The sequence below is a fragment of the Mesocricetus auratus genome, unplaced genomic scaffold (genome assembly GCF_017639785.1).
Source record: "Mesocricetus auratus isolate SY011 unplaced genomic scaffold, BCM_Maur_2.0 Super-Scaffold_100018, whole genome shotgun sequence".
NCBI classification, from domain to species: domain Eukaryota; kingdom Metazoa; phylum Chordata; class Mammalia; order Rodentia; family Cricetidae; genus Mesocricetus; species Mesocricetus auratus.
In genome coordinates this window covers 18,884,562-18,911,719 of record NW_024429199.1, presented here as the reverse complement: position 1 = coordinate 18,911,719, position 27,158 = coordinate 18,884,562, and the positions used below count along the sequence as shown (strand labels likewise).

Sequence of the window (27,158 nt, the reverse complement as noted above, 5' to 3'; positions counted from 1 at the left end):
GAAGGGACTGCCCTGAGATGGGAAAGCACATCCATTCTGGGTGCTGCCATTCTGTAGTTGGGACCCTGGTCTCTGTAAGTGGAGAAGGGAAACTGACTGCAACATGCATTCATTGCTGCTGATCCCTAGTTATGAATGCAAGGTGGCCAGTTGCTTCGAACTTCTGCTGGCATGACTACCTGGGAACAGGAGACTGTATTTTTGAACTGTAAGGCAGAATAGCCCCTTTTCCTTGAAGTGGCTTTTGTCCTGGTATTTTGTCACAGCAACAGGAAGCTGGAATCCTACAATCGTTATCCTAGTGAACAAAACCTTTGTTAGCATAAGATAAAAGTAGATGACATTTCTGGTAGCTTGGGAGTTGTGCTTAAGACTTTTCACATTAATCAGCCCTACCGTGTGTTTATGTTTCTAATTAATGCACTTCAAATGTTAAACAGTATTTCCCTCATCCTTTGCTCAGAGCTAAAACTGTTGAATCTATATATCTCACTTCCTATGCTAGAATATGTTAGGCAAATTACATATGTCTTATGATAAGCATAAACATTTATTTCTACACATCTTTCAGGTGCTTCATTCTTATGCTTAGTGAAGAAAATCAAGGCATAGTGTTAGTTACTCTATTTCGATGTCACTCTTACAATTTTAACTCATACCCAAATCTTTATGCTATTTTAGGCTGATATATATTATTATGATACCCCTTTACATTTTTGGGGGATGTGGGACAGTGTTTATAAAACTAACTTACAATATATGATGTCTTGGGTTGTATGGATGGAAAAGAGAGGGAGCTGAGGAAGTCATTGAGATGAACTGTCCTCCAGAGTAACCGATTTATTAACACTGCAGAGCATGCTGGGGGATCGGAAGAGAGGCTCCAGTCCTGCCAGACAAAGCAGGGAATCTCTGGTAAAGATTTACCAGCAGAGGGAAAACAGGCACAATTCGAGGCACCAGCTTGGTTAATGTGAGGCAATCAGGTTGCATCTGATTAATGGGGACAGGAGGGACTCAGCTCTTTGTCAATAGGTGGCCCTCAGCTCTTCTTAGCAGCATCTGGAAGCCAGAGTAACACTGGGGATGTGAATGTGGTTATGACAGTTTTGGGAACAGAAGACATTGGTGGAGGAAGGGGTGGAGGTTGTTTGACGTGAGAGGATAAGACTGTAGAGAGATGAGTGTGGCCTAATGGTATTATACCACACGTATGAAAGTGTCAAAGAATACATTGATAAAATTATAGGTTGTAAAGTTATTTTACTTTAAGACTTGGTGAATAATAGAGAATAGCCCAGAATATTTAAAAATCCCTCTTCTGATTCTCATGCCCCCGCCTACAGAGTTAAAATGAACAGACAGGTCCTTCCTGTGGTAGGTTGGTGATTTTTCTATAAGACACACATTGTAGATGGAGTCCTTTGCTCATTCCAACCCTTCCTTTTCAACAAATCTTAGAATCTGCTGTTTTCTTAGTATCCTAAAGTCTCAATCTACAAATTTCTTTGCATTTGATTTTTTGCTTTTTGTAGTTAGGTTCTTATGCACGCCCACATCACCTTACAACACATCTCATTTGCTGCTAATATCTCTTGTCACTCTGCAAGCAGATGGCTCTTCCAAAAGCTTTCTCAGAAAAAATACCTCACAACCCACCTTACAAATCTGCTCTTGATGGGTTCTCTCCAACAATAGACAATTTAGTTAGAAGATCATCCTGGAAAGCCAGTGGACATCAAACAATTCTGTGTGGGAGGGTGGCATATGTATTTGGGGGGGTCACATATGCCAGTGCATGCATATGTGGATGCTAGAGACCTGTGTCGGGGTGTCGTCTCCTGTCACTCTCCACTTTATTTCCTTTGGGGGAAGTTTTAATAGCAATAGAACTGACCAAATCACCTATTTCATGTTGAGTGAGTAAGGCATAGTAAGGATGTTTAAGGAATTGTTTGCCCTACCTAAATGGTAAAATAGTGCAAGTAAACTTGTGTGTAAAATGTCCTGCTTATTGCCATGACATTTGGAGGGTTTATAACATTGTCCCATTTTATCCCACTCCTTCACAATGTATCTCTTCTTCATAGTTTCATTGCAATTTTCAATTCTTTATTTAGTTCAGTGATTATTTCCCTATTGTTTCTCTCTGTCTTTTTTTGTATGTTTTCTAATGTAGTCAAAACTTACTGATTTGAGGCTTTTGCTGTTGTTAGTATTCAGGCATCTTTACTGGCTTGTCCTTGGGGTTCGGACAGGATACTTCCTCAGCTGCAGCCACTAAGAGCACTGCCTGTGTATATTCATAATGTTCCCTTTTAACAGGGCCCTGCCCACCTCCCATCCTTCTCTCTTTATCTCTCCTTCTCTGTCTGTTCCCCCTTTTCCTCACTCCCTCTCCCTCTTTGCTTACTCCTCTCTCTTGCTGCTCCTGTCTCCAGAGGCCAGTCTCCCCCCCTTTATTTCCCCTTTTTATTATCTCTTTCCCTAATAAAAACCCCCCTCTGCTTGAACCCTGTTGCATAGCATCTTTCTCGCACGTGCAGCTTTTCTTAAATTACGACAGCTGTCTTCAAAATTAAGTAACCAATACTAAAACTTTCCCTATCAGATCTTAATTAGTTGTGTCACACAAAGTTAGATAGGCTGTATTTTCATTTTCATTTATTTCAGCCCATGACTTGACTATATGGTGCCTGCTTTTTAAGCACAAACAGAATTTCCTGTGAGAATTTTGGTTTTATGTTCAGTTTATTTCCTTGTGGTCATAGACTGTTGTGATCCGATTCTTTTAAGTTTGCCAAGCTTTATTCAGTTACAACTTTATTTTATTTTACGTGTATGGGTATTTTGCTTATCTGTATGACTGTATACCACTTGCATGTCTGGTGACTGTGGAGGACAGAAAAGGGTTTCAGATCCCTTGAACTGGAGACACATAAGGTTGTGAGTCACAATGTGGTACTGGGAATCAAACCAGGGTCCTCTGGAAGTGCATGCAGCCAGTACCCTTTACTGATAAGCCATGTCTTCAGTGCCCCATCCCCTTGAGATTTCTTTTGAGGCACTGTTTATCTCTGTGTATGTCCTTGTGAGCTCTTAAACACTGTGTGTTTTGCTGTTAGGCAGAATGGTCTTTCTGTGGAGACTGGATTCTGTAGTTGACAGTGTGTTATGAAGTTCCCCTTTGATTCAACTGATTATCTGTCTAGCACTTTAGTCAGTTAAGGGAGGGTGCTGAAGTTTCCAGGTGCAGACTATAACTTCTGTTTCCTCCTTTCAGTTATCACAGGGAGTTTTCAGCTCTCTGGCTTGGTAAGTGTAGGCTGAGCATGCTCATATCTCCTTAGCAAACTGATTCATTTGTCATCTTGCTCTTTTTCTTCTGTTGTCTGTGTTAGATACTTTTGCTGCAACTTCTACTTCAATATATATCACTTTCCATTTTCTTTGATAAATGTTTGCTTGGCATAGCTTTTCCAAGTCTTCTTTGAATTTTCCCAGATTACTACAGCTGAAGCAAGTCTCCTGGGATACCTGTGGGAGAGACAACAGATAGGGACACCTAGCGCTTCACTGACACTAACCCAGGATCTGTGAGCACAGATTTTTGGTTCTGTGAAAGCCGGTACTTACTCTGTTTGGTACACAGATGCTTTTCACTGCTGGCTAGTGACAAAAATTCCTTCTCTTTCACTAGACATCACCTCTGTTGGAGGAGAAGGACCTTGCCAGTGCTTTATAGATGTAATGACGGTTCAAGGTCTTCAAGTAGTTTCCACACGGGGTTGGGGAAGTTAGTGCTACCTCAATAAGATGAAAATCCCAGCAATGAGCTCAGCCTTTTCTGATACAACCCAAGCAAAGGATAGTTGTGAGGGTGGGTGCAGAGTATCTATGACAGTTTTTCAAGGAAATGAGTCCATTATATCTACTTATACTTTGCTGACATGGGTGAAACACAGCTATTTTTGTGACATATGCCTACAATAGAGTTGCTATTGTCTACAAGTTTCTTCCTGATCTTTCAGCTGGAGCCAACAGGTTTTGATGAGGATTTTGTTTTGTGTTTAGACAGGGTATTACTATATAGCCAAGATCAGTGACCAACTTTTTGTTAACATAGCTACGGGTGGACTTAAACTCAAGGTGTTTGAACTCAGCATCAGGGCTAAGATTATATTACCATATGAAGCTAGAGCATATTTCATCTGTACACATTTGGCATAACTAGGCTGCTAGCTTTTTCAGCTTTAGATCTGGAATATATGAGAGTAGGGAAATCCATGTCTATCTTCTCAGAGGCAGAAACTTCTTAATAAGATTTTATAGCAAGTATAAGATTAATATGTCTAGAATTCAATAAATTCTTGTTGATTGCTAATAAAATCCTGTTGGATCGTTTATAAAAAACATAATAATAATATTGTCTGAGTTCAGAATTTCAGATACTTTCTCCTAGTATCATTTTCATTGTAACTATATTTTATAGACATGCATATATATGATTATTTGATTAAAATATTGCACTGTTAAAATTTTCATGTAGATTAATATTAGTAATTTATATTTACTCAGCAATATGGTAGCAAGTGAACAACATAATTCCTTTATTTGAAAAATGCATATATTCAATTAATTTATTAATAAGGAATAAATAAGATGTAAGTCAATAAATAAAAAGTCAATTTAAAATGATCTTTTTATTTTTTATTATTCTTTGGCAATTTTCATACATGTATGTGAAGGATTTTGATCATTTTCACCATAATCACCTTCTTTTATGCCCCTTGTACTCCACCTGACCCTTTTCTTTTCACCAAATCCCCTCCTATTTTCATTCCTTTTTGTTTATTTGTTTCATTTTTATGACTCACTGTGTTTAACTGGGGTGGCTCCCCTGAGCATCAGTGGGGGTTATTCAGTAAGCATGGACAACTTACTGAAGGTACGCTACTGAAGAAAAAATAGCTTTCCCGACCTTAACAATCATTTAGCAAATAGCTTCCCATGAATAGGTAGTACCTCATGAATATCTGTACCATCTTGGGTAGGCCGTGTGTAGGTAAATGTGGAGGGAAGTTTCTGTTCGGCCAGGTCCCTTAGCCCTTTAGTCTCAAATAAACACACAGAGGCTTATTTTCATTTTAAACTATTTGGCTGATGGCTAAGGCTTCTTAATGCCTAGCCCTCTCTTAATTACTAATCCATAACTATTAATCTCTATATCCTCACATGGCCTTATCCTATCAGAGAATGCCCAGGTGTCCTGCCTTCCCAGTGGCTACATGGTGTCTTTCCTGTGACTCACTATTTCTTTCCCTCTTCCCAGAATTCTTTTAGTCTGGTAGCCCTATTTATACTTCCTATACTGTCCATTGACCAAAACAGCTTTATTCATCAACCAATAAGAGAAACATGTTTGCTGGTTATGGTGGTGCACACTGGTAGGATTTGCTGAAGGAGGCAGAGGCAGGAGGATCACAAGAAACATATTCACAGCATACAAAAGGATACCCCTCATCAGGTAACCATGGCTGCTATGAGTTCATGGGTGAAATGGCCATGCCACATTTAGAAGATAGCACTTCATAGCACTCCTTCCCATCTTCCAACTCTTACATTCTTTTCAACCCCTTTGGTCATGTTCCTTGAAGGGATTAATACAGATGTCTCACTTGAGACTGAGAACTCAATAGTCCCTTTTTCTCAGCAATGATATATAGGTTTCTGCATTATTTTTTGCCAAATGCAAAGATAAGCCTGCTGACGGAAGCCTAGAGTATCAATAATCTATGGATAGAAGCATAATTATAGAGATGGCAATATGGCACCATGTACATTTAGCAAAACTAGATTGCCCCTAGGGCCAATGAACTACCTGCCTAAGCCATGGGCTTCTGACTAGGTTTATCGTATGTCATGAATTCTTTCCTGTGAAGAGGACATCGAAGTCAATTAGAAAGTGATTGGTTACCCCCATAATAATTATAACACTATTATACCCGTCAGTGCTTCATGCCTGGCAGGTGGGTACTGTAGTTCACAAGGTTCATGTTGACACCTTTTCTTACCTAGGAGCTTTCATAGCATCTTCTGGCACTATGAAAGCAGCCAAGCAAGGAAGAAGTATCTGGTTCAGATCTATCATGATTTCTCTATGTCCTGCAACTTAAGTATGTGTGTCTTTAGTGTTAGGGGCTTGCCATCTAATTCTTGAGGGCAATCAAAGCAATGGCAGGAGCTTGTATTGTTCTGGGGAGCCTCAATGATCAACAATTCACACCCATAACTGGGATTTTTGTTAATAACTCATGGATTCTGTAAACCTCATTATCTGTTCATGCAGGGTACCTCTGTTCAAAACTTTAAAAAAATTTATTATAGCCTATATTATGTATCTATTTAATATGTAATACATAATAAAACAGCTTGTAAAACAGTGTTTCTATATGACTTTTCTCTGTATTCTTACTTTGATTTTCCCTCTATCCTACCTTTCTCCTTTATTCCCTTCCCCTAACCTTCCACCCCAAGTACAGACTCTTCATGAGTGCTATAGAGACTTATGCCTTGCCTTGTTGCTTCTCAGCCAATTTCCACATGAAAGGTGTATCTTCTTCATTAGTAGAGCACTTCAACTACCCTCCCAACACATGGATGTGGTAGACACATATACAAAATTACACGTTTACAGTTATTGTATTTGACACTCAAAACAACTGTTTAAAAAATGCTATTTTTCTCATATAAAGTTAAGAAAGCTGAGGCACAAACTGCATTTAGCAGATGAAAAATTTACCTGTGGTCAATAAATGGAGATTCTAGATGTCAACCTGGCTCTAGAGTAGGGGTTCTATTGTTCCTTATTCCCTCTCTTGTTATTCCCCCCCATTTCTTTCTTTCTTCCTTCCTCAGCATGAGGCATTTAACCCAGACCCTTGTACATACTGAACACACGCGCATATGTGAACCACACCCTTATGAGAGGATGCTCTTACTTATGAAATTTTCTTGAAGCTTTGTTGTGGCCACTTTGTTGAGCCTTGGACATTGAGTTGCAAAGGTGTTCGATGTGTGAAATGTCTTCTGCACGCCACTTAAATGAAAGGAATATTTCATTTCCCCCATGTTTGTTTCTTCTAAATTAAATATAGGCGCTATGATAGGAACTTTGGGCTCCTATGAGAACATGTGAGATTGAGAAGAGACCAACTCTTTCTTATTTGCTGTCTGGTCTCTACTCCAGCCATGTGTAGTAAGCTGGGTTTATAGTACAAGGCATGAATTGCTTCCAGTTGAGTGAGTCTTATGTCCAACTAGCCAGTTGTTGGTTACCCCCAAGGTAAAATTACCACTATTGTACTGTAGGAAATATCTTGCCAGACTAGTTATTGTTAGTTTTTGTTCTATTTCTGTGAAGACACACCATAACCAAGGTAACTCTTAGAAAATAAAGCACTTAACTGGGGCCTTGCTTACAGACTTAGAGGGTTAATCCATGATCTCCATGGAAGCAAACAAACAGAGGTTTTAACTCATTATTAGAGTGAGATTCTTATTCCTACATTATTCTCTTCTGATTTGTATTAGTGTTTAGGCATAGGTAACTTGGAATTCTATGAGTCACTGTATTTATATAGCCATGAAAAGATTTGTCCAGTATATTCCATGAGCAAGATGACAAATTTCTGTATATATATGACAGCAGTTGGTCCTGCTGTCATGATTCAAGTATGACAGATTTCCAATGGACTCAGACATGACCTAATAATACATTCATATTCATTAAGTGAGATGTAGAGAACAGCTTTATGACTTTTGGTCTGTAGTAGCTTTACTTAACATCTACCTTGTTAAATGTAGGAAAGCTTTTAATGGCTAGCCTATATTTGAAACCAAATCCTTACTAAAATGAGCCAACCCCTAAGAAATTTTTGCTTGAAATTTGGGTAAAATATAGGGATATTTGGTCAACAATAGTATCAGGTGATGAAGAGCTACAGATCTGTCTCATGATCATAAATGAGAAAGGGATTTGGGGCCACAGAGGAGAAACACTCAATCTTTTCTCTCTGGCATCATTGAAACAAAGAACCCAAAGACTACATCATTAATCATGAGCATGCAGAGAACACTACAGTACAGTTTTAGAAGTTATGTTAAAAAACTTTGCTATTTAAGGAACTGAATTGCACCTTACCAATTAGTACAACGAGTAAAACTCTTATGATTGAATTTGTATCACTCAATGTAGCTGGAAAACTCATATCTCTTTACTACTCTATTGACTGATATGTTAGGGTGAGGAAAGAATGGATTTGGAAGATTGGTTCTTATTAACAGTCAGGGTCTTATCCTACCGCTAGGTAAGCAACAGACTCAATAATTCATGTACCCAGTGATCTCAACACTGTGTTGGAACAACATGTTCATTTACTACTTTTACGTGTATTCTTCAGGTAGTGGGAAAGAATTTGTCTTGGTCTTGGAGTGGATAGGAACGTAATTTTATAGAAGGATTGCCATGCAAACATCTATTCCAGTCATATTTCCTTCTACTCTTCATTCATGTGGTGAACTATCTTGAAAAGCTGAACAGCTCTCTCTAATTGTATCTTTAATATCTATCAACCACAATGCTTAAAGATGTGAATCTAATATAATAATTTCATACCTAGAGACTTCCTTTATGGACATGCTGCTTCCTGATAATGTATACTGTTATTGAGCATACAATCATCAACATATTTACAAGGAGTAAAGACATATGCCTATAGGCAACTGGTATGGTTCTCTCACACATTGTCATATACTAGCACCATATTTTGGGGGCAAGACTTCCTAACACATCCATATCAATCGCAAATCTCCACATGAGCTCCACTTTAAAGTCCAGCATATATAATTAAATATAAAGGAAAGTAGCAGTCAAGTCCTGTGGTGTATGCCTGTAATCCCATTGACTCAAGTTGTAGACCAGCTTGGGCAATTTCATGAGACCCTGTCTCAAAATAAAAAGGGAAAAGGGGTTATGGCAATGTAGCCCAGTTGTGGGATGTCTTCCCTATAACAAGACTTTCTCTGTCCTGCCCGGTAGCTACCATATAATGACACAGAGACTTATTATTAATTATGAAAACTTAAACTTAGCTTAGGCTTGATTTTAACCAGCTCTTATAACTTAAACTAACCCATTTCTATTGATCTATGTCCTGTCACATACTGCCCATCCTGCTTCTGTGTGTTTTGGCATCTCTCCCATATCTAGATTCTTTTCCTACTTCATTTCTCTCTGCCCAGAAGTCCTGCCCATACCTCCTGCCTAGATATTGGATGTTCAGCTCTTGATTAAATCAATCACAGCAATATATTTTCAAGCAGTATACAAATACCCCACAGCATTATCCAACATGCATAAGGCCGTGTGGTCTCTCTTTGGTATCTAACGTGGAAAAATAAAAGTAGAAATCACATCAAAGAATCACCTGCACCTTATACTCTTTAGAGTAATCTGAGGGCAGCTAGATAATCTGACATGCACTTGTCACTTTGATAGAAAACACACAAACAGAAAACACACACCTCACACCAACCCTTGAGTAGGACATGCTGTAGAAAGACAGTTACAGTCCTACTGATTTATTATCATTTACAGTAAAGGCTAGTATTGAAAACATTCACTCGGGATCTAGTATGGACAAAAACTGTATAGTAGCTCTATGGGGTGGGATGGGGAGAGGACGCTTTGTACATTTAGCTAGCTTGTTGTATCTTCTCTAGGAAATCAGAATCAATCCCCAAATCTACATGATGTCAATAATAAAAAACATTGTCCCAATTCTAGCTATGATGATAATCCCAAGTGTCTGTGAGGGAGTGTATACAAAGTGTTACCAGAGAACAAGAGGGAATGAACATTTCTTTAGGTTGGCTATAAGGACGATTTGAGGATGAGTGTTAGCTGAATCCTTATAGTTGGCTGAGCTTAGACGGTCCATGAGGAGGTAAAGCAATGAAGTGCATGGCTTAGTTTGGGCCATGGTGTGTTTGAACACAGGGAAGAAGACCTCCAAATAATGGAGCCTCCTCTTTCCTGACTGCCACACATTTTTAACTTTGAAGTGAAATGGGCTGGGTGGAAATGCCTATTGAACCAATTGTTTCGGCTGTTCCTACGTGATCACAGCATTGCTTATATAGAGTGTCAAGCAAGGGATGAGCTCATGAAAGGATATTAATGTGTCGTTTTTATCGAGCAAAGTAACATTACAGAAAAGGTGATTTCAAAGGCACATGGTTCTTTCATTACAGCCTTCAGGGGCAATGTTTGATCACTGAAAACAGGCTGCTTTGTTCCAGCCTGCTCTGATGTTTGCCATTACCCTGAATACATATGCTCTGACTTGGAAAGAATCAGGCTGTAAAGATTTAATAGATTTGAGACGTGCATATTCAAAATACATGTCTCCTGGTTAAAATGGAATGAAACCCACTTGAATATATATGTATATCTATACATAAGCAAGCATGCTTCAGACACACATCTTAGTAAAACTTTAAAAAGCAATCACACGTAAGTGTTTATTCTGAGACTGTGGAAGCTGCCTATTTTTAAAATCCATCATTATATTAAAACTCAGGGGAAAGTGTATTTTAGGAGGTATTATACTGGTAAGAACGAAGTATGGGAACCTTGCCTGTTTCAGGGATCTACAAGTAGCTACATGCCCTTGCTACCTAACACTGACACAACGTCTTCATTTTGGGGGCCCCTGAGCAGTCTTTCAAGTACAGAAGTGGTGAGGATGTGGTTTAGCTGGTAGAGTGTTTGTCTCATGTGAACAAAGCCCTGGGGTTGGCTCTCCATCATCGTGTCAACTGCATGTGGCAGCACAAGATGCAATCCCAGCGCCTGGGAACCTGGAAGCAGGAAAATCAGAAGTCTATGGACTTCTTGGGCTGCATCATGAGTTGAAGACCAGCCTGAACTGCAGAAGACATTTGAGGAGACAGAGAGACAGAGACGGACTTTCCTGGTTAGAAACAAAATGGTCGTCACATTTTAAAAGAGAATTGTTTTGTTAGCATTTGCATGATGTTCTCATCCTAATAATAATGAAGTGATTTTCTTTTTAATTTTTAAGGAGAGATATAGATACTTGGGAAAAGACTAGAAACTTTGAATGTGTTGCCTAGAACACATAATTTTATTGTCATAGAATTCTCTGGCTTACAAACTGATATATAATCTTATGTACAAATTTATCTTTTGAATTTTGGATCCTTTTGAACCTGTAAAAGAAGATGGCATTCCCCGCCAGTCAGTTGGCTATAAATCATATTGAAGAATGGATATTCATTTACAGACATTAAGTTCAACACTTTCAGCTAAAAGATGTTCAGTTAAATTATGTCCTATTTCCCACAATGAAGGAAAATCCTTCCTTAACACTTATGTATCTCAAACCCTTTTCCTATTCCCCACCTCAGTGACATCCAAGGTTTTCTGTGTGAGGGTGGCACATTTTCCTCTGAATGGTTTTGCAGCGATATCAAAGCAGGGTTATTTCAATAGTGTACTTGCAGTGCAGACCGAGGCTTTACAAACTTTAATGTACTTATTAATCATCTGGGGAGCTTGTTAAAAATGCGGGTTCTGATTCAGCAACTCTGGCCAGGATTCTAACAAGCTCCCAGGTGACACACTGGACCACAGTTTGGGTAGTTAATGTCTAGAGTACAAATGACCTCTTATTAAATTGGTATTTGTTCCTGGACTCTGATAACCGGATATGTAGATTGCCTGACTTCAAAGTTACTTCCGACTGTTGTTTTGTGCATTGTACATTTAATAAAAAATTGTAAAATTTTGAGTTTCTCCACATATTCCTTCTTAAAACTGAACTAAACACTTCACCTCTCTTACTTTACAATTTAGACACAAAAAATCAGTTTCCACAATGTGTCAATTTTTTCCATATCTTACTTATTGGCTTCTGCCCATTTTGGCATCATGTGACCCTTCCTTTTTAGAGGGAGGGGGGATGAGCAAAGCAGTCAAGACTGTGCTGGAGAAAACGACAGAAACAGGTGAGCTGACCTAGTGAGAGCACACAGACCCCAGTATTGGACGGAAACAAGCCCTCTGAATGTGGGTGCCAGTTAGGAGGCCTGGGCAGTCTACAGGACCTCTAACAGTGGAACTAGTGTTTATCCCTAGTGCACAAATGGACTTTGAGAGCTTATTTCCTATGGAGAGTTACTATTGCAGCCTAGACACACTGAAGAGGACCTAGGCCCTCCCCCAAATGATGTGACAGACTTTGGTGATCCGCATGGAATGCCTCACTATCCTTGCAGACAGGGTGGGAGATGGGTTGGGAGGTCCATGGAGAGTATGAGAGGATGGGAGGGAGAGGGAACAGGGGGGGCATTGATATGAAAATAAGACTGTTTCTAAATCTAAAAAAAAATTAAAAAAAAGAAAGCCCACCCAGGCTGTTGTCTCCTCCAGTATTCATTCCTGATTTCTTTCCCCCCTGGAAACGAAATGCCTGAGACTGCATAGCACTGTATTTCCTACATTATGGCTTCTCCCTGGTCTTTTGCAATGGTTCACCTACCTGCCCTCTCTTTGCAGACTGTGCGTCTGAGGGAAAAGACCTTGCATCTTATCCCTGATGCCTACTGCCATTCACAAGGCCTAACACATTCAGTTTTTTGACTGAGTGGAAAAAGGGGCCTGGATGTGTTGCAATCATGCAAAAAATGTAATTCAATTATTAGTTTTCTAATGAACCTTAAACTTGAATTGGGAGTAATAAACACCAAACTTAACAAAAGTTTAAATGCAGGATGATATAATGGTAATGGTATAAAATGTTAATCTGTGATTTATCATAGCATATAGTTCTTCTAAGTTCACTGGCAGAAAATGTTGCATGGGTTTTTAAAAAATTATTTATTTTACACCTCAGTTTCTTTCAGCCTCAGGTCCTTTTTGTAATAACTGGGTGAAATCCCAGCTTTATGAACTGTTATGAAAACTGTGAATGCCATAAGAGGATTATTACATATAACATATATTATATATATGACACCAGAGTCTATGAGGGCACTAAAGAAAAAATGGAAATAGAAAATTTACTTTTTAAAATGAAAAAGTTCAGAAAGCAGACAGAGCTAGCATTTTGTCCTCATAGCCAGAAACTTGGAGCCACCGTGGAGGGAGGGACAAATTGCTATTGTGCTTAAATGCTTGCAGTTATCTAATGCTCCTTAGACCAGTGATAAGTTTCTGTTCATCTGTGATGGAATTGTCTTCCAGAGAAGCTGCTTTCAGTTGCTCTCTTTTTACTAGGGCTGACGGTTCAGAACTGTGGCCTCTTGTCTTTCCTGATGTTCATAGTTTGATTGTTTCATTGCCTACTCTCTTTCTATCAAGAGACACAGAATGAAAATAGATGAATGAATACCTTAACATTAGTGTCTATGATGAAAGGTTTGTCGAGAAGGAGGCTGAAATAGTGAACCAAAGTGAAGCTGTTCTGTTTTGCTGGGCTGGTCTGCCACCTATTGCCACAAAGGTATCGAGCGCTGTCTCCAGCTTGTGATAAAACAACAGATAAAAATGGACAAGAAGACTTAAATTTACAATGATGAAGAGAACCAGATCTGAAAAATAAATAGGGAGCTGTTTATATGAAGCTCTAGTACATAGGCCTTTCTGTCTTTGAGTCTTGGATTGTATTATAGTCCTGTTTGTAGTACTTAAATTGCTGTTGACTCATACAGGCCTAACTCTCTGTGACCTGGCATAAATGCATCATAAATCCCAACAGCAGAAGATCTCACTGTGGTTTGACCTTGGATAAATGATCTAACAGTGATGAGCAAACCATAAATCATAAAATTAAAATCATAAAAAATAAAATTGTTTATACTTTGTCCATTGGATAAAGTAGAAATCCAATATGTTTCCTGGTGCATGGTGTACATTTTGGGATAGTCAGATTCAACTCCAGTTTATTAGGTGGCTAAGGAAGGAATTGACTGAAAATATTTTACATGATGCTCTTGACATCAATTTTGTTCTTTACTGTTTAACCTTTTTTAAAGATTATTTTCTTTCTTTTCAGGGTCTATTTATGAAATGTTCGGCAATGAATGCTGTTTGTCAACAGGGGAAGTGATTAAAATCACGGGTCTCAAAATTAAGAAGATCATGGCTGAAATTTGTGAGGAGAATTCTGGAGAGTCTGAGTCTCAGAAGCCCTTTGAACTGCCCATGAATTTTCCAGGTACAGTCAATGCAACCACTTCACATACTATGAGTAGTTATATGTAATTGAAACAATTGAAAACAATGAAACATAGCAGTCTTCATCATTTTTGTTGTTCCTGCTGCTGCTGTGGCTTTGAGGCAGATTCTCATTCAGTATTCCAGACAGACCTTGAATTTAAGATTGTCCTACCTGAGCCACTGAATGCTGGGACTGGAAGTCTGCAATGGTGCTAGCTGCCTGGGATCGGCTGTGTAGCCACAGTGTGAGTAGAAGAAGATGGAATTTTTACAGGTCAATCAGTTCAAGAACTGATGCCTGTTATGCAATATTTATTTGTCATTTACATAGGAACTAGTCACATAAGTTAGCAAATAACTGACTATTTACAAGTGTTTATTGTGTATTCATAGTTAGATTATTTTTAATTGATACATAACAACATAAATGCATAATATTTAAATCAAACTAACGATCTCTGTAGTCTCAATTATTTTGTTTTTCCTTATGGTAAAAACTGTAAAAAAAAACAAAATAAAACAAAAACCTAGCTTTTGAAATGTACAGAACATAGTTAATCTTAGTCATCTTACTGTACAATAACACACCAGAACTTTTGATTCCCATGAGTGCATTATGCCACGTACATCGCTAGATATTTCAACAAGAGTCCATAAATCTGTTAACTGAGCCTGGATGTGTATATCTATGATCCCAGCCCTTTGAGACAGGAAGACCTCAAGGACAACTTGGACCATGTGCCAAGGCCCTACCAATCTATCCCTCTCCAATAAAATGATAAAAATGATAAAGAAATCAAAACTACATGCTCATAAATTTAATTTAAACCTACCTACTTTATTTTTTAACAGTTACTTTAATTCCTGTCTCACTGCCTACATGATCTTCCTGATCTGGTTGCTCCTTTTTATCTAGGTAACACTTCCAAGCTTTCCAACACCGTGCCTTGTAGGAATTGGTTGTCCTATATTCTACCCTTATATATACCATTTTTTATGTTCCTATGTGTGAATACCACATCACGCATATCATTGGGTAGTCCCTGGTGACTCACTTGCCTTGTGTTCCAGACTATGGGCTGTCAAACTTTGTATAAATGACCAGACTGTCATATTTTTTGTGATTTTTTATTTGAAATAGAAACAAGCTTGTTTTACAGGTCAACCCCAGTTCCCTCTCTTTCCTCTCCTCCCCTGCCCCCCCAATAGCCCCTTATCCCAACTCCTTTCTGCTCCCCAGGGAGGGTGAGTCCTTCCATGGGGGATCTTCATATCATTTGGAGCAGGGCCTAGGCCCTCCACCATGTGTCTATGCTGAAAGAGTATCCCTCTATGCAGAATGGGCTACCAAAGTCCATTCGTATAATAGGGATAAATACTGATCTACTACCAGAGGCCCCATAGATTACCCAGGCCTCTTAACTGACAGCCACAATCAAGGCATCTGGGTTGGTACTATGCTGGTTTCCCAGCTATCAGTTTGGGGTCTACGAGCTCCCCCTTATTCAGGTCATCCTGGTCTTGACCCCTTTGCTCATAACTCCTCCCTGGATTCCAGGAGTAAGGCTCAGTGTTAAGCTGTGGTTGTCTGCTTCTGCTTCCATCAACTACTGGATGAAGGCTCTAGGATGGCATTTAAGGTAGTAATAATTCCCATTATAGGGGAAAGGCATTTAAGGTATCCTCTTTATTATTGCTTAGGTTCCTAGTTGGGGTCATCCTTTAGATCTGTGAACATTTCCCTAGTGCCAGATTTCTCTTTAAACCTATAATAGCTTCCTCTATTATGGTATCTTCTTTCTTGATCTTCTCTATTCTTCCCCTGTTTCCCTTATGTCCTCCTCTCCCCTCCTTTTCTCCCCTTCTCTTTCTCCTAACTCCCTCGTCCCTTCCCCCATGCTCCCATTTGCTCAGGAGATCTTGTCCCTTTCCCCTTCTAGGGACCATGTATGATTCTCTTAGGGTCCTCCTTGTTTTCTTGTTTCTCTGAAGGAGTAGATTGTAGGCTGGTAAACCTTTGCTCTATATCTTAAATCCATATATGAGTAAGTGCATACCATGTTTGTCTTTTTGTGATTGGGTTACCCCACTCAGGATGATTTCTTCTAGTTCCATGCATTTGCCTGCGAATTTCAAGATTCCATTTTTTTTTCTGCTGAGTAGTACTGCATTGTGTAAATATACCACATTTTCTCTATCCATTCTTCAGTTGAGGGGCATCTAGGTTGCTTCCAGGTTCTGGCTATTACAAATAATGCTGCTATGAACATAGTGGAATAGATCAGACCATCGTATTTTAAGACTTTGCCATAGTTACTCTACTGTAATCTTGTAACATAAAAGTAAATTCAAGGTTACAAAGCAGTCAACCAATGACCATAGTTGTGGGTCAACAAAAATCTGATTTATAAAAAGAAGTGACTAGCCGGATTTAGCCAGTCAACTTATTGTTGATGTGAGCTCTCTGCTACTGATTCCCAGAGTTCATATTTCTAGCCCCGAGTACGTTGAGAATAAACTCAACACCTGCCAATGGGTTGAGCAAATGAATAGTGAATGAAAATTACAAATGTATTACAATGTAGTATGCTTCACGGTATGACTGAAGTACACTTGAGCTGCATAGGATCAGTCGGTCATGTTTCAGAACATGGGTTTGGCAGTTGTACTTCCAACTGCACCAGATTTAGTTGTATATTTACTTTAACTGAATGTTAAATTAAAAAATAATGCTGTTATTTGGTTCCTGGTGTTTTGCAAAGGATAATATTGAAATATAATTAAGGTGCTTGTTATGGCATCTGGAATATAGGAAAGTCTATAAAATAGTGATAACTTGCATTACTGATATCAGGATTCTCATAGATATCATTGGGGAAATCCAAAAATGCTCTTCAGAGGATGTGATAAATGACCTAAGGTTTGGCGAGTAAAAATAAATTAATTATATTATGGAGAAGATTCTTCCAAGTACCATTTTCTGTTCCTTTGAACCAAAGCATGCCTATTCTTTTATGTCTCTCCTGGTCTTTCATAACATGGTTTTCAAACATGGCTATATTGCAGGCTCATCTCGGGAGATTTGATCATGAGACATCCTGATTTATTTGGGTGAAGTCTTGTCACGAAGTTTTCTTCAAACTCTTAAGGTGGTACTAATATGTACCTGGGGCTGAGACCTAATGCTTTATTGCAAGTATTCTAAGTAATAAAGTTAGATGTACTATCTCTCTCTGTGTGTATCTTTCTCTCTCTCTCTTAATCTCTCTCTTTCACACACGTTCTTTCTCTCCACATACATGCTGCATATACATGCCTCAAATATCTATGTAAAACAGGCTAGCTCAGACCTTCCTTTGTAGAAGAATCAGGCCTCAAACTCACATAGCGTACCTGCCTCTGCTTCCAAAATGTTGAGATTAGAGGTGAGTGCTTCCATACCCAGCCTGAATCTCTACATTTTATGTCTTAGTTATTACACTTACTGTAATTCATATGTAATTGGAGTTATTTTTGCGTTTGTTGTATTAGCATGATCTAATTGATAACAAGGTGGCTAAGAGCAGAAGGGAAATAATTTATTGCTGTAATACTCAATAATCAGAACAAGATGTACAGAATGAAACATTCACTTAGTTAAAATGTTCACAATCTTCAGATAGCAGAAGAGTGTCTTATTGGACTAGTAGAAACACTTGGCTTTTGAATAAAGTCTAATTTAGGTTATCACTATTTGGAACTTCCTTTGAGCTGTCAGTTAGCATGATATTTTTTGTCATTAATTGAGTAAAATGCTTAAAGACATGTTTACAAGTGAGACTTATGAGAGTCAGAATTAAAAATAGAATGATAAAGTGACTAATGATGACTGGGTAATGATCCTATATAAATGTTTCTTTGTTAATATCATTGGGGAAAAAGATCAGAAGTAAGGGCATTTTTCATAAATCACAGCAGCAGCATATGCTTATTATATACTAAAAGTTTTCATTTAAACTCCAATTATATTTTAAAATTTAAAATTCCTCTAATGTTTTTTCTATTTTTTATATATTTTATAAAATTTAAATTTAAATTAGAAACAAGGTTGCTTCACATGTCAATTCCAGGTCACTATCCCTTCCTCTCCCCTCCTCCCAAGCCCTCCCACCAAACCCCCAATATCCCCTCATTTCCCCAGGGAGGGTGAGGCCCTCCATGGGGGTGTACATAGTCTGTCATTTTATCCAGGGCAAGGTCTAGACCCTCACCCAAGAGTCCAGGGTGAGAGTGCATCTCTCATTGTTGGATGGGAGCCCAAAGTCCATTTGTATACCCGGGATAAATACTGATCTACTACCCAAGGCTCAATAGATTACCTAGGCCTCCTCACTGACATCCCCACTTAGGGGGTCTTGATCAGTCCCATGCTGGATTCCCAGGCATCAGTCTGGGATTCAAGAGCTAACCCTTGTTAGATGAGCTGTTTCTGGGGGTTAAACCAGCCCAGTCTTAACCCCTTTGGTCATCAGTCCTCCATCTCTGTCACTGGAATTATTGACTTCTGCTCAGTGCTTAGTGGTGGGAGTCTACCTCTTCTTCCATCAGCAACTGAATGAAGGTTCTGTTTCCCAGACTTTCTGGCCATGGGATTGTAGGCCGGCACTCCCCAGATCCATGTCTAAAATCCATATATGAGAGAGTACATGCCATGTTTCTCTTTTTGTGACTGGGTTACCTCACTCAGGATGGTTTCTTCTAGTGCCATCCATTTGCCTGCAAATTTCAGGACTCCATTGTTTTTTCTGCTGAATAGTAGTACTCCATTGTGTAAATGTACCACATTTTCTCTATCCACTCTTCGGTTGAGGGGCATCTAAGTTGCTTCCAAGTTCTGGTTATTACAAATAATGCTATGAACATAGTGGAACAGACATCCTTGTTGTATGAATGGGCATCTTTTGGATATACACCTCAGAGTGGAGTTGCTGGGTCTTGTGGTAGGTTTATTCCCATTTTTCTGAACAATCTCCATACTGACTTCCAAAGTGGCTGTACAAGATGGCACTCACATCAGCAGTGGAGGAGTATTTAGCCATTCTGGCAGGAGTAAGATGGTATCTCAGAGTTGTTTTGATTTGCATTTCCCAGATGGCTAAGGATGTTGAGCACTTTCTCAACTGCCTCTCAGCCATTTTAGATGCCTCTATTGAGAATTCTCTATTTAGTTCTGTAGCCCACTTTTTAATCGGATCCTTTGGTGTTTTGGAGACTTGCTTCTTGAGTTTTTTTATAAATTTTGGCTATCAGCCCTCTGTCTGGGGTTTTCCCATTCTGTGGGCTGCCTTTTTGTCTTGTTCACTATGTCCTTTGCCTTACAGAAGCTTCTCAGTTTCAGGAGGTCCCATTTATTAATTGTTGATCTCACTATCTGTGCTACTGGTGTTATGTTCAGGAAGCTGTCTCCTGTACCAATTCATTCAAGGGTACCTCCCACTTTATCTTCTAAGAGGTTCAGTATAGGTGGATATATGTTGAGGTCTTTGATCCATTTGGACTTAAGTTTTGTGCACGGTGATAGACATGGAGCTAGCCACATTCTTCTACATGCCAGCATCCAGTTATGCCAGCACCATTTGTTGAAGATGCTTTCTTTTTTCCATTGTATAGTTTAAGCTTCTTTGTCGAAAATCAGGTGTTCATACATGTGTGGGTTAATATCAGGGTGTTCAATTCGATTCCATTGGTCTACCTGTCTATTTTTGTACCAATACCAAACTGTTTTCAGAACTATAGCTCTATAAAAGAGCTTGAATTCAGGGATGGTGATGCCTCCAGATGTTCCTTTGTTGAATAAGGTTGTTTTGGCTATCCTGGGTCTTTTGTTTTTCCATACAAAGTAGATTATTGTTCTTTCAAGGTATGTGAAGAATTCTGTTAGTATTTTAATGGGGATTGCATTGAATCTGTAGATTGCTTTTGGCAGGATTGCCATTTTTACTACATTGATCCTACCTATCCAAGAGCATGGGAGATCTTTCCATTTTTTGAGGGCTTCTTTAATTTCTTACTTTAAAGACTCAAAATTCTTGCAATACAGGTCTTTCACTTGTTTGGTTAGCATTACCCCAAGGTATTTTATGTTGTTTGTGGCAATTGTAAAGGGTGTTGTTTCTCTGATTTCTTTCTTGGCCCTTTTATCATCTGTATATAGTAGGGCTACTGATTTTCTTGAGATGATCTTGTAGCCTGCCACTTTGCTGAAGGTGTTAATCAGCTGTAAGAGTTCCCTGGTAGAGTTCTTTGGGTCATTTATGTAAACTATCATATCGTCTGCAAATAGTGAAAGTTTGACCTCTTCCTTTCCAATTTGTATCCCCTTGATCTCCTTTTGTTGTCGTATGGCTCTGGCTAGAACTTCAAGTTAAATATTGAAAAGGTATGGAGAGAGTGGACACCCTTGTCTTGTTCCTGATTTTAGCAGAATTGCATTGAGTTTCTGTCCATTTAGTTTGATGTTGGCTGTTGGTTTGCTGTATATAGCTTTTATTACGTTTAGGTATGTTTAGGTCTCTCCAAGACCTTTACCATGAAGGGGTGTTGGATTTTGTCAAAGGCTTTTTCAGCATCTAGTGAGATGATCATGTGATTTTTGATTTTCAGCTTGTTTATATGGTAGATTACATTGATGGATTTTCGTATGTTGAACCATCCCTGCATCCCTGGGATGAAATCTACTTGATCGTGGTGAATGTGTTCTTGGATCAGATCTGCCAGTATTTTATTGAGTATTTTTGCATCAATGTTCATGAGGGATATTGGGCTGAAGTTCTCTTTCTTAGTTGTGTCTTTGTGTGGCTTGGGGTTCAAGGTTATTGAAGCCTCGTAGAAAGAGTTTGGCAAAGACCCTTCTGTTTGTATTGCATGGAATATTTGAGAAGAATTGGTATAAGCTGTTCTTTGAATTTCTGGTAGAATTCTGCACTGAGGCCATCTGTACCTGGGCTTTTTTTGGTTGGGAGACTTTTGATGACTGCTTCTATTTCCATAGGGGTTATAGGTCAATTTAAATTGCTTATCTGTTCTTGATTTAATTTTGGCAAGTGATAGCTATCCAGGAAGTCGTCAATTTCCTTTAAATATTAGAATTTTGTGGCGTACAGGTTTTCAAAGTATGACCTGATGATTCTCTGAATTTCCTCAGAGTCCATTGTTATGTCCCCCTTTTCATTTCTGATTATGTTAATTTGTATGTTCACACTCTGCTGTTTGGTAAGTTTGGACAAAGGTTTGTCTATCTTGTTGATTTTCTCAAAGAACCAGCTCTTTGTTGCATTGATTCTTTATATTGTTTTCCTAGTTTCTACTTTATTGATTTCAGCCCTCAATTTGATTATTTTCTGGTGTCTACTTCTCCTGGGGGAGTTTGCTTCTTTGTGTTCTAGAGCTTTCAGCTGTGCTGTTAATTCTCTAGTATAAGTATTCTCCAGTTTCTTCATGTGGGCACTTAGTGCTATGAACTTCCCCCGTAGCACTGCTTTCAAAGTGTCCCACAGGTTTGGGTATTTGGGAATTCTCATTGAATTCTAGGAAGTCTTTAATTTCTTTTTTTATTTCTTCTTTGACCCAGGAATGGTGCAGTTGTGCATTGTTCAATTTCCATGAGGTTGTAGGATTTCTGAAATTTGTGTTGTTGTTGAATTCTAATTTTAACGCATGGTGGTCTGATATTCCAATTTTTTTGTAGCTGCTGAGGTTTGATATGTTGCCAAGTAAGTGGTCGATTTTTGAAAGGTTCCATGTGGTGGTGAGAAGAAGGTATATTCTTTTATATGTGGATGAAATGTTCTATAGATGCCTGTTAATCGCAATTGAGTCATACCTTCTTTCAGACCTTTTGCTTCCTTGTTAAGTTTCTCTCTGGTGGTCCTGTCTAGTGGTGAGAGTGGGGTGCTGAAATCTCCCACTATAAGTGTGCGGGGCTTTATATGTGATTTAACTTTTAGTAATGTTTCTTTTATGAACGTGGATGCCTTTGTATTTGGGGCATAGATGTTCAGGATAGAAACTTCATCTTGGTGGATTTCGCCTGTGATGAGTATGTAATGACCTCCTTCATCTCTTTTGATTAATTTTATTTTAAAGTCTAATTTGTTAGATATTAGGATTGCTACCCCGGCTTGTTCCATTTGATTGGAAAATCTTTTCCCAACCTTTACCTCTGAGGTAATGTCTGTCTTTGAGGTGAGGTGTGTTTCTTGTATGCAGCAGAAGGATGGGTTCTGTCTTCGAATCCATTCTGTTAGCCTGTGTCTTTTTATGGGTGAGTTAAGGCCATTAATATTGAGGGATATTAGTTACTATTGATTGCTCATTCTTCTTTGATTTGGAATGGGTGTTGGTGGTGGAATTATGTGTGGAATTCCACCCTTTTTTTCTTTTGGCTGTTGGTAAAGTGGGATTATCTAATGCCTATATTTTTCTGGTTGTAGTTAGCTTCCTTGGGTTGGAGTTTTTGTTCCAAAACTGTCTGTAGGGCTGGGTTAGTAGATATGTATTGCTTGAATCTAGTTTTGTCATGGAATATCTTGTTTTTTCCATCTATACTGATTGAGAGCTTTGCCAGCTATAGTAGTCTTGGCTGGCATCCATGGTCTCTTAGTGTTGGTAGAATATCTATCCACGATCTTCTGTCTTTCAGAGTTTCCATGGATAAGTCAGGTGTAACTCTGAAAGGTTTGCCTTTATATGTTTCTTGGCCTTTTTCCTTGGCTGCTCTTAATATTCTTTCTTTATTCTGTATATTTGGGCTCTTGACTATTATGTGGCAAGGTGACTTTTCTTCGTAATCTACTCTATTTGGTGTTCTGTAAGCCTCTTGTACCTCATTGGCATGTCTTTCTTAAGGTTGGGAAAGTTTTCTTCTATGATTTTGTTGAATATGTTTTCTGCCCCTTTGAAGTGGTTTTCTTCACCTTCTTCTATACCTATTATTCTTAGGTTTGGTCTTTTCATGGTGTCCCATATTTCCTGGATGTTTTGTGTTAGGGATTTGTTGGACTTAAGATTTTCTTTGGTTGATGAATCCATTTCTGCTAGTGTATCTTCAACACCTGAGATTCTCTTTTCCATCTCTTGTATTCTGTTCATAATGCTTGTATCTGTAGTACCTGACCATTTGCCCAGCTTTTCTATTTCCAGCCTTTCTTCATATTGTGGTGTTTTTATTGTCTCAATTTAGTTTTCAACCCTTGCAATGTTTGAATTGTTTCTTTCAATTTTCGGTTTATCTTTTCATCCATTTGTTGCATTTTATGAATTTTTTGGTTTGTTTTTTTCTTCTATTTCTTGCATTTTTTGGTTTGCTTTTTCTTCCATTTCTTACATTTCTTGGTTTGTTTTTTAGCCCATTTCTTTGAGGGATTTTCTATATCCTCTTTTAGGGCCTCTATCATTTTCATGAAGTTGTTTTAAGGTCATTCTCTTCTGCTTCATTTGCACTGGAATGTTGGAATCTTGCTGGTGTGGAGTCTCTAGAATCTGGAAGTGTCATATTTGTTTTTCTGGTGCTGAGTGTGTTTTTGTATTGTCTTTTTCCCATCTCTTCTTCTAGTGGGTGCAGAAAGAGCCCCTTACTGTTCTGGGGGTTAGGGGACCAGAGTTCCCTTTTGGTGGGTGCAAGCAAGTCCAATATTCTGGTAGTTCTTCTATTCCTCGTCCTAGTTCTGGTCACATGGGTGAAGAAGAAGCCCAGGAATCTGTCGTGCGCATAGTCTTCCGCCTGGTTCCCTGGTCCATTTGGTGGAAGAGAAGACATGGGATCTGGGGTGCTTGGTTCCCGCTGGGATGGGAAGCTCTGTGGCAGTCCCCAGGCAATCCCCAGGCACTGGAATTCAGGCCTGGATGCAGGGCCTGTTTTCCTGGTCCCCCAGGACCCACTGGTCCCCTGGTCTCATTGGTGGAAGAGAAGACCTGGGATCTGGGGTGCTTGGCTCCTGCCTGAATGGGAAGCTCTGTGGCAGTCCCCAGGCAATCCCCAGGCACTGGAATGCAGGCCTGTTTAACCTGGTCCCGCCAGACTGCTAGTCCTCTGGTTTCAGTGGTGGAAGAGCTCCTCTAATGTTTTTAACACAAACTTTTATTGACATATATTCATCATGCATAGTAATGGGCTTCATTTTATATATTCATATAACTATATCATGAACTTTGAATACATTCACTCTCTTTCCATTTCCTTACCTCTCCTATTGTTCCCATTCATTATACAAGTTTTCCTTCTACATGAATACATGATTATATATATATAATGCATGTGTTGTATATATTACATATATAATTTTACTATCTCTATGAAAAATCTAGGATTAGCAAACACAAGAGCAATAAAATCATGTGATATTGTCATCAAATTTAGTGATTTATTTAACATTATTTATCTGGTAATGTTATAACTTAATTATTCTTTGTAGTTAAATGTGATTCCACTGTTCATGTACTGTACAATTCTTTATCAGTTGATCTGATAATGAACACTTAAGATGAGTCCATAACTTGGCTACTGTGGATAGGATAGCAATAGACATACAGGTGACAACATCTCTATGGTATGTTGACTTAGAGATTTTGGGCATATTCCTAGAAGTGGTGTATTTGGGTCATATGCTAGTCCTATTTTTTGCTTATTGATGTTCTTCCATATTGATTTTTATAGGACTGGAATAATTAATATTTCCTTGCCAGCATTTTGTTTTTATTTATTTACTTGGTGATAAACATTCTGGCTGTGGTGAGATTGAATGTCAATGCTGTGGTTTTTTAGATGGCTAAGGACTTTGAACATTTCATTCATAAGCTTACTGATCATCTGTACTTCGCTTTTGGAAAGTCCTCTGTTACATTGGCATGTTTATTGAGCGGAATTTAGATTTTTGAGTTCTGTATATATTCTAGATTTTAATCCTCCATGAGGCTGTCAAAGATTTTCTTCTATTCTTAAGTTGTCTCTTCACTGAATTGTTTTCTTTGATGTTTAGAAAGTTTTATATTCTATCACAATTATCACAGCTTCAATTTTTTTTCAACTAAACCAAGCTAACAAAGTAAAAGACATCTATAATGACAATTTTAGAACTGAAAAAATGCATGGTAAAAGACACTAAACAGCAGAACATCCCCCCCCCCCAGAGGTTGTTAAGCAAACAAACATCCTGTCTTGTTTGTTAACTGTTCAAAGTTCCTTTAGTGGATGATTTCCAATTTCTAATTGTCAGAGGATATACTGTCTGAAATTTGAATTTTAAAAATATACTGAGACTTGAGTTCTTTGTAAAGTTTGGAGATCAACCCTCTGTCAGATGTGGGGTTAGTGAATATTTTTTTTTCCCATTCTGTGGGCTGCCTTTTTGTCTTGCTGACCATGTCCTTTGCCTTACAGAAGCTTCTCAGTTTCAGGATGTCCCATTTATTAATTGTGGATCTCACTGTCTGTGCTACTGGTGTTGTGTTCAGGAAGCTGTCTCCTGTACCAATTCGTTCAAGGGTACCACCCACTTTCTCTTCTAAGAGGTTCAGTGTGGCTGGATTTATGTTGTGGTCTTTGATCCATTTGGACTTAAGTTTTGTGCATGGCGATAAATCAAGTCTCCAAAACACCAAAGGATCCAATGAAAAAGTGGGCTGCAGAACTAAATAGAGAATTTTCAATAGAGGAGTCTAAGATGGCTGAGAGGCACTTGAGAAAGTGCTCAATATCCTTAGCCATTCGGGAAATGCAAATCAAAACAACTCTGAGATACCATCTCATTCCTGTCAGAATGGCTAAAATCAAAAACACCAATGGCAATTTATACTAGAGAGGATGTGGTAAAAGGGGAACACTCCTCCATTGCTGGTGGGAGTGCCAACTTGTTCAGCCACTTTGGAAATCAGTATGGAGATTCCTCAGAAAAATGGGAATAAACCTACCACAAGACCCAGCAACTCCACTCTGAGGTGTATATCCAAAAGATGCCTATTCATACAACAAGGATGTCTGTTCCACTATGTTCATAACAGCCTTATTTATAATAGCCAGAACTTGGAAACAACCTAGATGCCCCTCAACCGAAGAGTGGATAGAGAAAATGAGGTACATTTACACAATGGAGTACTATTCAGCAGAAAAAAAAATGGAATCCTGAGATTTGCAGGCAAATGGTTGGTACTAGAAGAAACCATCCTGAGTGAGGTAACCCAGTCACAAAAAGAGAAACATGGCATGTATTCTCTCATATATGGATTTTAGACATGGATCTGGGGAGTGCCAGCCTACAATCCCATGGCCAGAGAGTCTGGGAAACAGAACCGTCATTCAGTTGCTGATGGAAGAAGAGGCAGACACCCATGGCTAATCACTGAGTTGAACTCAAGAAAGCCAGTAACAGAGAGGGAGGACTGATGACCAAAGGGATTAAGACTGGGCTGGTTTAACCCACAGAAACAGCTGACCTGACAAGGGTTAACTCTTGAATCCCAGGCTGATGCCTGGAAATCCAGCATGGGACTGATCAAGACCCCCTGAATGGGGGTGTCAGTGAGGAGGCCTAGGTAATCTATTGAGCCTTGGGCAGTAGATCAGCATTTATTCCGAGTATACACATGGACTTTGGACTCCCATCCAACAATGTGAGATGCACTCTCACCCTGAACTCTTGGGGGAGGGTCTAGGCCCTGCCCTGGATGAAAGGACAGACTATGTACACCCCCATGGAGGGCCTCACCCTCCCAGGGGAAATGAGGGGATATTGGGAGGGGTTGGGGGAGGGCACTGGAGGAGGGGAGGGAAACAGAGAGGGACCTGGAACTGACTTGTGAAGCAACCTTGTTTCTAATC

General features: G+C 39.0%; 1 protein-coding gene across 1 annotated transcript in view; it reads left to right on the top strand.

The window, feature by feature from the left end:
• Nucleotides 1-27,158, top strand: part of Themis (thymocyte selection associated) — a 192,473-nt gene that overhangs the window by 25,685 nt on the left and 139,630 nt on the right. Inside the window, exon 2 of the mRNA XM_040728284.1 lies at nt 14,142-14,303. Within this exon, the coding sequence (XP_040584218.1) occupies nt 14,142-14,303 (162 nt within the window). The remainder of the gene's footprint in view (nt 1-14,141; nt 14,304-27,158) is intronic.